This window comes from Bos indicus x Bos taurus, chromosome 3 (assembly GCF_003369695.1).
Source record: "Bos indicus x Bos taurus breed Angus x Brahman F1 hybrid chromosome 3, Bos_hybrid_MaternalHap_v2.0, whole genome shotgun sequence".
NCBI lineage: Eukaryota > Metazoa > Chordata > Mammalia > Artiodactyla > Bovidae > Bos > Bos indicus x Bos taurus.
Genome location: NC_040078.1, coordinates 20,011,435 through 20,026,195, shown reverse-complemented (window position 1 = coordinate 20,026,195; position 14,761 = coordinate 20,011,435). Strand labels below are relative to the sequence as shown.

Sequence of the window (14,761 nt, the reverse complement as noted above, 5' to 3'; positions counted from 1 at the left end):
TGAGCTTCCATAGTTCATATTTATTTAATTATGGTTGATATTATTAGTTGTTTTTATGTCTGTCACTAGTCTTTAACTTTCACAGAAGTCAGGGCCACATCTTACTAATTTGTTTTATCCTGGTAGCTTTGAATACATTGCAAATGACATGGTAATTAATATTGACACAAAAAATAAATGGTTTTTGCACAGCATGAAATAAAGTAGTGCCTGACACATGGTCAGTGTTCAATAAATGTGAACTCTTTCTAGTAGTAGTAATAGATGCTCAAAAAACATTTTGTGAAAAATGGCAAAAGCTCATTGTGCTGATTTACTATTAGCCAGCTAAGCTCTTTTAAAATTGATACTGCTTAGGAATTATTATAAAGAGTTTCAATTTCCTCTTTTGGTAAAAGCAAAAGTTTAGGTTCTCAAACCACAGATATTTTTCAAGACCTAGGTTCATGTGTCACTTAATCTGGTCTCCATACAGATAGAATTAAATATTGAAATCTTTTTATATCCATTTAATCCCTGAAACTTGATACAATTCTTAATACCAAGTAAGCACTAAAAAATGTTAGTGGAAGGAATAAACAAATAAATGAATAATAATAAACAAAGGAATAAACAAACAAATGAATTAGGATGAATTGTTTATGCAACAGAATCTCCAAACTGTGAACACATCATATATAAGGAATATGTTTTGTTCATTTTTTTGTCTCCAGCACCTCGTCCAATATCTGACACAAAATGAATGTTTACTAAACAGCTATTTATTAAATTATAGATAAGCGATAAACACAGTTTACTTTAAAAATGCAAAGAAGGAAAAAGAAAACACATTTGTTGTATCATGTAAACTTGTACCAAAGATTGTGGATAGATATATTAATGGGGTGGAATTTCTACCTGGAAGATAGAGAGGTAAACATGGAGACTGAGAAGTCAGGTCACCTTAGTCCTCTCAAGTGGTTAAAGCTAACTAGTCCCTGTGAATGAGAATCCAGCCTCTCTGAGGGTCTCTAGCCTCTCTACAGCATTGGCCTCAGAACAACACAGTCAGGGCAGATGTTGGTCACATCTCTTAGCCTAAGAGTACATGCCTATTAGGGAAATTCTACTGTGGCAACACTGAAAAAATAAAGACCTTGGGTGAAGGGAAGAAAGCAGTAGGAGTGTCACTTGAAGCACAAACAGGGAGACTGAACGGACCATCTCTGTGTCACCACATCTGTGTCAAGAAAGGCACGCCAGTTTCCTTCAAGGTACATAAGCATGTTGCACCATTGTGGAAGGAATGGAAGAGCAGGACGGGGTTGGCTGGTGGAAGTCACATCTTGGGGAAGCTGGCCAGGTTGGCAATGCCACAAGCGTTGTTCTTATTCCGGGCCATGAGGATATAGCCTTTGTTTCCCCAGTTTTCTCCCCAGCTGTAGGATCAAGCAAGGAAAATACTTAGTACCCTCAGTTTATTCAATAAAACATTTACTGAGTATTGTGCTAGGTTTTGATGGTTTACCAAAATAAATAAATCAGTTTTAGCTTTAAAGACTTTAAAGTCAAGAAATGGAGAGAAGGCATAGTGTTACAAGAGAGATTACTTCTGCTCAAGGGGATAAAAAAGGGCTTAACTAAAGAGGTGGCATTTGAGCTGAGCCCAAAGGCTGATAGAATTTGGATCTGTGGAAACGGGAAGCCAGCGGGTGAGAGTGAAATGAGTAATAGAGGCAGGAAAGCATGGGATATGTGTTAAGATCATGTAGCTAACTGCCATACACCCAGAGCTATCACAGAATCGTGGATCAAGTATACTCCAAAAAAAAATCATATATCTGAAGAACAGGGTGCCTGACAGGGTATAGTGGGAGATTAGGTTAAGGGAATCTTTCTGGCCAAGCTAAAGATTTTGACTCTCTGGCCCATGATAGTGGAGGAGACACTGAAGTTTTCTGATTAGGAGAGTGAAGTCATTCAACTTGAGTTTTATGATGAATTATCTTGAAAACATGAGTCTAGAGCATAAGAAAGAGGCAAGAGAGGCTGAAGCTGGTGATTTTGGTTTGGGAGTGAACCCACAGAAGAGGTGGCGACAGAGGATGAGATGGTTAGATGGTATCATCGACTCAATGGACATGAGTTTGTGCAAACTCCAGGAGATAGTGAAGGACAGGGAAGTCTGGTGTGCTGCAGTCCATGGGCTCACAAAGAGTCAGACAAACTGAGCACCTGAACAACAATCATAGGAGAGATGAATGAAGCCATAAGAACAGATGAGACTGCTAAGGAGACAAGTGGAAAGCTTGGAAGATTAGATACAGATAAAGACAGAGGCAGACACAAAGACAGGGGAATGGGGAGAGATTGGTCCATATATCTTCCTAAATTATTTTCATAAGTTTACTGTCCTTTTTTTCCCAACCAGAAAATTCACCTATCACCTGGTACATTTACTTAAGCAATTTACCCCACCCCTGTTCCCTTATCCAGGGGTTCCCAATGACCCTGATCCTGCCTGGGCATGTCCTTTATTCTTCCTAGCTCTCTTGGATATAGAACTTACCACTTGATCGAAAAGAAAGGACAGGGTAAGTGCCTGGGCTGAGAAAGGAGAAAGGAAGAACACAAGACAGAAGCTGTGGGAGAAGGAATACACTCTTAGGAAGGTGCACAGGCTCACCCTTAGTTCAGACTGTGATTTAAAAAGTTATTCCCAGCCTCACATTCCATCCTGCCAGCCCTCCAGGCAGCATACCGAACTTGAGAACTCCCCAGAGTCTAGGATGCCTGTTCCTCTGGAGAGCATCAAGGACAGAAAGTTTAATCAGTGCTACTGCCAGGCTGGTATTGATCAATGAGGAAAGGAAAAGAATAATTCCTATAAATCTGCACCCCATCCATAAAGTCATAAGGAGCTAAAGAGAAATAGGGAGCCAATGGGCCCTATAGTTTTATTTGTTCCCAATAATAGAGAAGGAAATACTAATTTTGTTTTTGGTGCTCATATCTACTTTCTGAAACGCATTTATCTTCACAGACTTCAAAATCTCTGCCCAACTCTGATATATGTCTATCCTAAGAGCAAAAAGCTACACAAGGGGATATTAAACTTTTACATTGTTTATATTGTTCCCTAATGCTTACCATCAGACTCATGATGGAAACCTCCCTAAAAAACCAATCACATTAGAGAAAAAAGAAAAAATACATGTAATTCCACAGCTCCCGCTGGCTCCTGGTGCTCCTTTATGTTCTCACATTAGCTAGGTCTGTCTTTTTTAGGGGCTGTGAGATCACTGAAGACAGACATCTGCTCACATGTTTGTGTACGTGACTAAGTACCTTGAACACAGATTAGCTGTCCAACACATACCTTTAGTACTCTTGTCTGGCCATTATGTTAGAATAAATAGCCTCAGATTGGGAAGGTAGAATTGAAACATGTGAGAAAATTTTCTTTGAGGGAAAAAAAGGAATATTGGGAAGTTGAGGTTGAGTGTTAAGAGAGTGAGGGGGTGACAAATACAGGGTTCCCATAATTACCTGTTTTTAATTATCCAGTGCTTGTTCCCCTTCTGGATCCCATATCCCACTGCCAAAACCGCGTGGTTGAGATTATCGCTATTGCAGTTTTCATCGTAATACACACCTAGGAAACAAATTATCAAGGTGAAGCTTTCTGCAATCCAAGGGTTGCCCTGTGGGGTCTCCCACACTAGGAGACCCTCTGTAGAATCCTGTCCCAGTCTTTTGTAAGAGGACTTACAAAAGAGATGGTCTGTGCTGTGGGAGCTGTTTCTATCTGGTGGACTCAGTCTGATTATGGAAACAAGTACTGAAAATGCCTGGTACCCTTGGGGAAGCTGCCCAGTCCACATCAGGAGAGAAGGTTGATTGTGCTCTATAGGAAGAGCACCTTACCTTTTCTGTAAAACTGGAAGGAGGTCAGGCTTGCATCAATGGCCACAGAGATGGGTCCCACTCGGGCTACTGCCCTCTTCAGGGCTTTTTCATTTCCTTCGGGGATCTCTCTATATCCTCTGCACTTAGCTGCCTTGCCTGTTGGATTGTACATACAATTTTCATCCTGGAAAAACAAGGTTAAAATAGGACTAGGACCAAGCAAAGGCAGTTAACTGGTGAGAAAGTCTGTTAAAGTTTTGGGTGACATCAGTGCACGGCAGCAGACTTGAGTCTCCACCAAGGGTCTGTTCTCTCCTCACCATTTTAGAAACTGTAAGAAAAGAATATGGGGTGGGAGGTGGGAGGGAGGTTCAAGAGGGAGGGGACATACGTATACCTGCTGGTAATTCATGCTGATATATGGCAGAAAACAATGCAATGTTGTGAAGCAATTATTCTCCAATTAAAATTAAATTAAAAATTTTAAAAAGAACATGAAAATTGTATACCTTGTACCATGCACAAAAATCAGCTCCAGGTGGTTTTAAAACATAAATGTGAAAGAAAACACTGTAAAACTTTAAAAAAAGAATATTTTTATTACCTCAGAGAAAGATTTCTGAAATCAGATTTTAAAAAAAAACAAAAACCCACAAATCAACTCCAGCAATGCAGTATGTGTGATCCTCAGTAGGCAAGGAGGCAGCAGCTCCTGCGTTGAGAGGAGGTCCAGCCCCAGCTAGACAGAAGACCTTGGCCCCATGCACCTGTATCAGGCAGCGTTCTGGCTGACCTTGTGCCCTCATGAGAGAGAGAGGTAAAATCACATAACAGGACACTAAAACAAATTAATAAAGAACTCAGTAATTTAGCCTGTGAATTTCCAACATTATGTTTTGCAGGTCTAGTTAACAATGATGTGTTTCACTGTCAAGCCAGAATCATGGAATCTAATGGCAACCCACCTCAAAGTGGTGTATTCTTTTTGGCAGTTCATTTTCCCAGAGGCTACCCCTCAAAAACCCTAACGCTGCATCTACAAGAATACATTACATAGGGCTTCCCTGCTGGTCCAGTGGTTAAGAATTCACCTGCCAATACAGGGGACATGGCTCGATCCCTGCTCTGGGAAGATCCCTTATGCCATGGAACAATTAAGCCTGTGTGTCAAAACTACTGAAGCCTGCATGCCTAGAGACCGTGCTCTGCAACAAGAGAAGTCACTGGAATGAGAAGCCTGCATGCTGAAACAAAGATTAGCTCCTGCTCGACACAACTAGAGAAAGCCTCTGCATAGCAACCAAGACCTGATCCAGCCAAAAATAAATAAATAAATACTTTAAAAAATTATTTAAACACTAACAATAATGGTAGCATTTGACATGATAGTCTAAGATTATAGTAACGTCCTGTATTAATAATTTCTCTAGATTCCTTTGCCATATAATCCAAACCCTTGGTGCCTCCTAGTACCAAAAATTGCATAGATATACAAGTACAATAAAATATCTAGGGGATGGATTTGGAAGGATACCATGTAATGATATTTTAAAGTAAAAATAACTTGTATTGTGGCTGGAATGAACCTAAATTACTGTATTATCTGCCTGCTGCCTTCTTTTCTAAGCTTTGTTTTTTCACAACCTCTTTCCATTCATTTACATGTTCATATAAGAAGTTCTTTCAGTTTTATACAATAAAAATAATGAGAACAGTTGTCCAAGATTCAGAATATTAAAAATGGAACACATGTCTTATAATGGCTAACTCTTCATTTTGACTGATTATAAAACCAAAATTATTACATATTCCTCTAAAATGCTGAAGAGATCATTTGAGGGGATAAAGGAACAAAAATTGTAAGTCAATTGTTCCTTCTATTTCAAAACAGGGATTCAAATGTTATATAATTTTTATTCAGAGTTTCTGAGTTATTAAACTATCCCTCAACAAACTGGTTAATACAGTACTGAATAAATGATGTAAGCTGTCAATGGATAAGTGATCAACACTAGTTCTAATAATATTTATTTTTTTAATATAGTTAGACAAACCTTTAAATTGGCTGCCTGGATAAAGCAACATGGAAAAAAAAGTTATAACCATGAATCTGTTTTTTTGTATATACTATTAGGATTTAATTTTTTTGATATCAAGTGACAACAAAAAGTTGTCAAAAAATATTTAACAATTTAAAACAATATTTTGTCACATTTGGGTTATGTCACTAATGGCCTGATGTATTCAGAATTAAAAAGCTAATCTGTTAGGGCAGCTTTAGTATGCTGCACCTTACACTAGCAGCCCTATGAAAACTGTATACAGATTAAAGAAAAATCTTTCCACATACAACCTCCAACTTTCCTGATATGTATACCTGACAACTAAAAAAAAAAAAAAAAACAACATGAAATAATAATGGCATGAAATTTCATGAGGATGTGTTGAAGTGACTTTACTATGTAGATTGTTGAGTATCCAGTGAAATGAATCTGTTCAGTCATTTATATTAATGAGCATTTTATTGCATCAGATATCATTTCAGATGACTAAATATAAATAAATAAAACTCACTGTTATTGGCTTTTTAAAGGCTCAAATTGCAAAGGAAAAAAATAATTTTTCTAAAATTAAGAAATTTTCTGGATTGAAAGACATCATAAACAGAAAGAAAAGAAAACACATAGTTAACACATAGTTATAGTTGTTGTTTAGTCGCAAAGTCATGTCCGACTCTTTTGCAATCCCATGGACTGTAGTCTGCCAGGCTCCTCTGTCCATGGGATTTCCCAGGCAAGAATACTGAAGTGGGTTGCCATTTTCTTGTCCAGGTGATCTTCCTGACCCAGGGACTGAATCCACATCTCCTGCATTGGCAGGCAGATTCTTTACCACTGGGCCACCAGGGAAGCCCAATACACATAGTATTAGTATCCAAATATCTTTTTACATTTTTGAAATATTAGTAAGAAAAAGAATAAAATCTAATTAAAAATGGGCAAACGATATAAATGCTTCCATGGTAGCACAGTGGTAAAGAATCCACCTGCCAGTGCAGGAAACCCAAGAGACACGGGTTCAATCTCTGGGTTGGGAAGATCCCCTGGAGTAGGAAATGGCAACCTGCTCCAGTATTCTTGCCTGTAAAATTCCATGGATAGAGGAGCCTGGTGAGCTACAGTCTACAGGGTTGCTAAGAGACAGACACGACTGAGCACACACACAATCACACACAAAAGATATAAGCAGTCAATTCATAAAGAAATGCGGATATTGACGAAGCTGTGAACCAACAGGATTTCTTATACTATGCAGATGGGAATATAAATTTTTCAAATACCTTGGTAAAAAATTTGACATCATCTAGTATGGTTGAAGATGCACAGATCCAAAGACTCAGATAATTCTGTTCCTAGATATTATATTCTAGTAAAGAAATTCTTGAATGTGTGAATAGAAGACAAGACTGGGGATATTTGCAGCAGATAAACAGATCTGATGGGTAGATCTTGGCTTTGTTACATAACTAGAGGCATGAATTTGAATATGCCATTTTATCTCCTTAAGTGTCTATGTCCTTCTATGTCCTCACCTATTGATGCTTTTGAACTGTGGTGTTGGAAAAGACTCTTGAGAGTCTCTTGGACTGCAAGGAGATCCAACCAGTCCGTTCTGAAGGAGATCAGCCCTGGGATTTCTTTGGAAGGAATGATGCTGAAGCTGAAACTCCAGTACTTTGGCCACCTCATGCGAAGAGTTGACTCATTGGAAAAGACTCTGATGCTGGGAGGGATTGGGGGCAGGAGGAGAAGGGGACGACAGAGGATGAGATGGCTGGATGGCATCACTGACTCGATGGACGTGAATCTGAGTGAACTCCGGGAGTTGGTGATGGACAGGGAGGCCTGGCGTGCTGCGATTTATGGGGTCGCAAAGAGTCGGACATGACTGAGCGACTGGACTGACTGACTGACTGACAGGGCTTTTATAAGGATTAAATGAGAACATGCACTAAGTACACGGCTTAGCACACGGTAGCCATCATTTGTATTACTCAGACTTGCAATCCCTACTTTAAAGGCTCCTGCTGCAAAGGCCCCATATTACCTATCAACTCCATGTATATAAAAATGTCTTCAGATCTTCTTCCTTTTAGATAAGAAAGATCTTCCTATTACTAAAGGACCTTATGGGAGGAAGTGAGTTCATCTCTAAAATTGCAATATGAAGCAACTTGCTTTTTTCTCTCATTTTAAACATGCTAACATGTTAACTTACATAATTTGCTTAAATGTTCCCCAAATCCACATTGAGATCATACAAAATAAAGCCACATGATTCATGAAATTAGTATGGTGGGCTTAGAGATTTCTGATGGGAGTGGAAGAGTTGAATAGAGAGTTATAGAGACCTACTCAGAGATCTATGGGATAGCCTGTCTTTCTCCAGGGCAGAGAGACAGCTAGGAGCCATGGTAGCCTAAGCTCCCCAAATTTTCCCAGACTGGACTTCCCTGGTGGTCCACTGGGTAAGAATCTACTTACCAATGCAGGAGACACATGTTCGATTCCTGATTTGGGAAAATCCCACATGCTGTGGGGCAACTAAAACCTGTGCTCCACAACTACTGAGCCCACATATCTTAGAGCCTAAGTTTTGCAATAAGAAGCAACCACAATGAGAAGCCACCAACTAGAGAGTAGGCCTCACTCACCACAACTAGAGAAAGACCACGTCAAGCAACAAATTAATTAATTTTAAAACACACACACAAATTCTCCCCAACTATGGGAATCTTCTTCACCTTTTGTGGGAAATCATTTCATCAAGAAAGCTGGATAGGGTAACAGAAAACAAGATTTCTGGAACTGTTTCCAGAACAAAGTGTCATGCTGGAGAAGGAGAAGCCATTACAGAACTATATGGCTATGTGGGACAGTCTCACCTGTCCAACATATGGGTAGGCATCTTCAGAGTCAATGCCTCGGTTCTTCTGCACATACTGGAAGGCATTGGTCATATAGCCCCCTCCACAGCCATCATTCTCAGACACACAGTCCACCAGGTTCTGAGGACTCAGATTTAAGAGTTTGCCGGTTTTCTTCTTGAGTTGGCCCTCCAGGGCACCCACAGAGCTAAAAGCCCAACAGGAACCACACTGACCCTGAGAGGCATAACAGAGAAATCATTAGTAATTGCTGTTCACACTTTCTGTTTCTCTCTTCTACCTGCCCGATAAAATTTCATACATTTTATAAATTCCAGCACCCATCCCCTTTGCTATGAAGTATTCCTATTTCCCTTCACTTAACCTTTGTTGCAGTGTTCTATTGCTATTGTTGCTATTAATAACTGTTGTAGTAAAGCAGAGTACAGCACTTCAATAAATCAATGAATCCATCATGAATTGAAAAACAGTAAGGTGAAAATGCAATACCCCTAACTTACTGAATGTCACCACTTAGCCCAGCCTGACTTACATGTACTCACAACACTTACGTTAGCCTACAGTCAGGCAAAATAATCTCACACAAAGGCTGTTAGTGTTGAATATCTCCTGTAATTTACTGAATTATAATTATATTGAATATCTTATGGAATTTATTGAATTATAATTGTACTGAAAGTGAAAAACAGAATGGCTGTAGTTGTGTTCACCCTCAGGACCATGTGCCTGGCTGGGAGCTATGGCCTGCTACCACAGCCTAACATCAAGAGAAGGTATCATACTACATATTGCTAGCCTGGGAAAAGATCAAAATTTAAAATTTGAAGTACAGTTTCTACAGAATGCCTATTACTTTTACACCATCATGAAGTCAAAAATATCATAAGGTGAACCATTAGAAAGTCAGAGAACTACTCTAGGATAGGAAAAGTTTTCCATGTTCTTTAATACTTTTACAAATGAAGAAATACTGCAGATAAAAGAAATACTCTTTAAAGGTAGGTCTTGGGGGCATAGAGAATAGAAATGTGGAAGACTTATAAAAATATAACCATTGTGTTGGAAACAATGATACTAATCGTGTATATCTGCATAAGATACTTGCTGTAAAAACAATGTAGAAGAATAATTAAGGATTTATTATCTTGCTAAAAAAAAGTCAGGGACCATCTGTACTGGCTTTGTAACACAATAGATCAGTGACCTTGGGTAAATTACTAAACTTCTCTGTACCACACTGTCTTTATGTATAAATTGTGAATAATAATAATGTAATGAGATTATGAGAATTTAAAAAGTTAATTCATATAAAGGATGAATTATCATGTGCAATAATAATAATCTCCCCAACAGTGCTAGCTATTATTATTGGTGTGTGTTCAGCTAGATGATACATTTTTTTCTTTCCTGCTAGTTCTATTTTTTAAGATTGGGGATTTCCTGAGAACACAAGTTAGGTCTTAGTCCTCTCTACTGTCTAGCACTATACCTGGTAGGTTCTGCAAAAACTGTAGTTGTTGAATGAATGTTAGATCAAGTGTTCATCTGGCAGATATAATCAGCATTGTTAAGACTGTGGGAAAACTTACATTCTCAGGCTGGTAAGAATGTAAGATTGTAAAAACTTTTGTGGAAAGGATTCTGTGACCTACTGATTCCAATTTTAAGATTTATTTTGCATAAATATTTGTATATATGCACACAGGTGCTTATAGCAATACTATTGTAGAAAAGAAAAAAGAAAAAAAAACAACCTAAATCTACAAAAACAGATGATGAGTTAAACAACAGAACAGGCTTTATTCTCTTGGCAGTGGGAGGTGTAACTTAATTCTTTCCCCTCTCTTTCTGGTGCCCTCATACCTTAGGAACAAAGAAGCAGAAAAAGGGAGAGATCATGCTAGCTTACATACCCACACCCAACAGAAAGGAGGATACCTGGTTTTTGACAGGAGTAACGTATCCCTTCTTCCGATAATCAATAGAGTCTGGGGCTCTGCCTTCCCAGTCTGGGATATAGAGGGTGTCATTACTGCGGGAACGAGAAGCGGGTACTTTGAGTCCAGTCATCTTCTGAACCACTTCTTCACTGGTCTGGGACAAAGAAGAAAGAGACCAGGCATAAGCAGGGAACCAAGACAAAACAGGCAGATAGACCAGGAACTGAGGTTCAACTCACCATGTCCCCCAAGTGGTTCATGGCCAGTTCATATGTATGGACACCAAGTGAGGCCTCAAGATTATGGATGGAAATATGCTTCAGGTTTTTTTCCCAAATTAAACGCCGAGAGATCTCATCCCCCTAAACAGAGCATAATTAGTATTGGCATAGACTGTGTCCTGTGTATAAAGTTACTTACATAGTACTGTGGAAGTTTTCAGAAGAGATTAAATTTATAATCATAGAGGATTTACCATCTAGTTGGGGAACTGACCATGGCATTGTTAAGAGCATGCAAAGATCAATATATAAACAACTACAAATAAAAAAAACTCAAAGCTCTTATTTATAGGGGAAAATTGCTTATGGATTAATAGCATTATTTGAGAAGGCTTCCCAAAAGAGACCTATAAGACAGTTATAAAGAAAAGATAGGACTTGATTGAGGATGACTTGAGGAGTAGGAATAGAGAGTATATGTTAACAGCGAACAGGGACAGGTTTGCTTGGTTGTTATTATAATACTGAATTTGAAGAAGGGAATTTGGAAGCTAGGGTTGGATGTCTTGGGTTCCAGCCCTCCCAGATTCTCCTCCAGGTTCCCAGGCACCTTGCTGTTATACTGCTTTCTGTAGGTCTTCTTCCATAGCTCCCACTGGGTGTCCAGTATCTCCTCAGGGTATAGAGCAAAGCTCACCACAGGCAGCAGTAGAACCGTGAGACCCCACATCCTGGAGAATAGGATAATTAGGGGCATGCGTGGTAGTTCCAGTCGTGTCCAACTCTTGCCGACCCTATGGACTATAGCCCACCAGACTCTGTCTATGGATTCTCTAGGCAAGAACACTGGAGTGGGTTGACATTTCCTCCTCCATGGGATCTTCCTAACTCAGGGATGGAACTCAAGTCTCTTATGCCTCTCGCATTGGCAAGCAGGTTCTTTACCACTACCACCACCTGGGAAGCCATAATTGGGGGAGACTCTTCTGTTTGTCCAGAGGTTCCTAACCTGACTTGGGATGAGGAAACAGCTGGAACCATATGCTCAGACAGATGGTTCTTAATCTTTGGGAAGCATAGACTCACATGACAAGCTAATAAAAAATTGCAACCCACTATTAATTCCTCTTGCCAGAAAAATGAATACACACACAATAATTCTGGGGAGTTCCTGAACCCAAAGTTAGGAGCCCCTTCCTCTGGACCATGAGGCAGAGGAAAACTAGGCTTTATGAGGAAGGCAGACAAAGACTGAGGGTGATTTCCATATGATAAAATGATAGGTAGGGGAAGGGGGGTCTGGGTTTGGATATGATGCTGATACATCTGGTCCCAAGTATTCTGGGAGATCACACACACATACACACACACACACACAACTTGGACAGATAACCAGAAATGGGAAAGAAAATGGACAATCAGGATGGGAACAACACCTGTCTGCTCCACTGTCCCCAGCAGACTTGGAGGAGATGGACAGGTATAGGGTTAAGATAAATGGAATTGGAGAATACACAAAGGAGAGCTAAGTCTTTCCTTCCTGATCATTTCTTCAAGGTATTCTTCTGTTCCTTGCCTAAATTCTGATTCTGCTCCTGATCTTGCCAGCAGGGAACAAGGGAAAAGTTGACAGCATCTCCTATTCTCTCTGAGATATCCCCTCAGTGTTCTTATGCACTTCCTCCTTTCTCTTCCTGCTCCTTTCTTAGGCAGGAAACTGTCCTAATCTCAACCAGCTGCTGTGGGAGGAAAGCTTTTCTTTTTCTGACCAAAAAACCCACAAATACCTCTGGGACTGCCTCACAGGACAAAAAAGCCTCAGAACCAAAGTGTGTTAGAAGAACGTAAGACAGAAAAGCAATGTTGTGTGATCAGTAGTCGCACAGCTTTTCAGAAGTTTAGCTTCGTTCACATCTTGTAGTGTCTTACTAATCACATGTCCTCCATTTTAAGAAAAAGTTTAGTCGGCGGCAAGTCGTACAGCTTGCATGATTTTTAAACTTGTCAATTTTTTGTGTAATCTTTGCACAATGGAAAAATGTCCAGCAGGACATAGTATCTGGAGTGTTAGAGCTTTTGAGATTCTCAAGAGTAGGAAGACCTTGAGCTACCACCCCTCTGCATTCTCCTCCTCCCTGCTAGTAACTTAACCCTTTTAGTACCTTTGCCTCCCCACCAAAAAAAAAAAAAAAAAACCCTGAGGCCACTCTTTGAGGGATGGGTAAAGGCCTTATATTCTTTGCTTTCACTAACCACCACGTATACATACATATAAACCATAAAAGGAGTCCTAAAGATTTCCAGGAAGATTTTACTTAGCCAGGAAATAACCAAAGAGGACATCACCGTTTTCCTCCAGAAAGCCTATAAAGTTCATTTTGATATACAAGTCACTACGTTCCTAATATTCCTAAAAATGGAGAACTGACAGGAATGAGAGGTTAAAGGATCCAGGAAGCTGAAAATGTTACCTGTTGATGGGCATCTGTTCTCTGGGCTCGTCTCAGCAGAGAAGTGTGGATAATGTGGCCGGATGACTAGGGGTGCTGGATTTATTCCACCCGGATTGCGGAAGTCAGCTCTGGCTGCTGGCTGGAAAATTTGGATGGGGAGGGCAGTGGAGACAGAAATGCTGAGAGGGGGATTAGGGAGGAGGGAAGGAGGCAGCAGATTTGTATCGTTCCTCTGTGCGCATGTGGAGCATGTGTGGCAGGGCGGAGAGTTAGGTATTTAGTTTCACATAGCTGCCTGCCTTTGAGACAGACAAAAAAGACCTCAATACATTATTACCCAAGTTGGGGCTTACCTTCTCTTTGGTGGATAGACAAGCATATATTATGTGTTACACTAAGGGATTATCTCTTTTCTGGCCCTTTTCCTGTTATTATTCATTTCTCCAACTCTGAAACTTGCTTTAAAATTTGTGTCTGACCCTCACATCACGGGTGAGGAAATGAAGACAAAAAACTAGAAAAAAGTATCTTAGGGAAGTCACAGGCTCCAAAATCATTTGTATTTTATAGACCCGTTGCCTAAAAGCTGTCATTGCTTTCAGGCAGGGTAATAGCTTTTCCAGACTAACATGATTTTGCTGAGGAAGGATAGGCCCCCAAAATCCATATGAAACCAGTTCTAAAGTAACCAGAAACAGTACTCCTGGTTATGACAGCGCTTGAATCAATGCCATAAGCACTGACAAATTCACTTGTGACTTCTTCACTGCCAAAGCCTGATGAACATTATCTGTCTCAATTATTAAAATCCCCAATCCAGGGCCAGTCATATGAGCTTCTCCAAATGCTTCCCTCAATATCCAGGCATGTGACAGATCATGAGAATCTAGTTCAGTCCCTAAACCACATCCCCAAACATTTTCTTCCATAAACATATGTGGAGGGAAGAGGAAAAGAGGGTCCTTGGAACAAAAATAATAATACATGGTATCCAGCTTGTTTCTAGCTGGGTTACATACATAGAGCCTCAATAAAACAGGTTTATGCTCATGGGTTTAATTTCTTAATGAAACACATTATCCTAGAGGGAAACGATGTCTAGACCTAAATAGTTTAAATTTCCCTATCCCTGATTCCTTTAAATCCAGAAGTGCCCTATTGGTCTCAAGTCCCAATTTATCCCCCTCTCCCAAGGACTTGGGCAATCCCCTACCCTCCGTCCCATGGTCAGACGTCCCTCATGATTTTACTCCAAGTGAGTCAGGATCAGGAGGACAACTCAGGAATGCTGACTGATCAGAGCCCTATGAT

At 39.9% G+C, this 14,761-nt stretch overlaps 1 protein-coding gene across 1 annotated transcript; it reads right to left on the bottom strand.

Moving 5' to 3' along the window:
• CTSK (cathepsin K) lies at positions 1-14,712 on the bottom strand. Its single transcript, XM_027534347.1, has 8 exons — positions 13,469-14,712; positions 11,608-11,728; positions 11,016-11,138; positions 10,775-10,930; positions 8,834-9,052; positions 3,907-4,072; positions 3,529-3,634; positions 1-1,418 (listed from the first exon to the last, which is right to left on the bottom strand). The coding sequence occupies exons 1-8, from the start codon at positions 13,480-13,482 to the stop codon at positions 1,319-1,321; spliced, it is 1,005 nt and encodes a 334-aa protein (XP_027390148.1). The 5' UTR covers positions 13,483-14,712; the 3' UTR covers positions 1-1,318.
• Between the last annotated feature and the right edge of the window lie 49 nt (positions 14,713-14,761).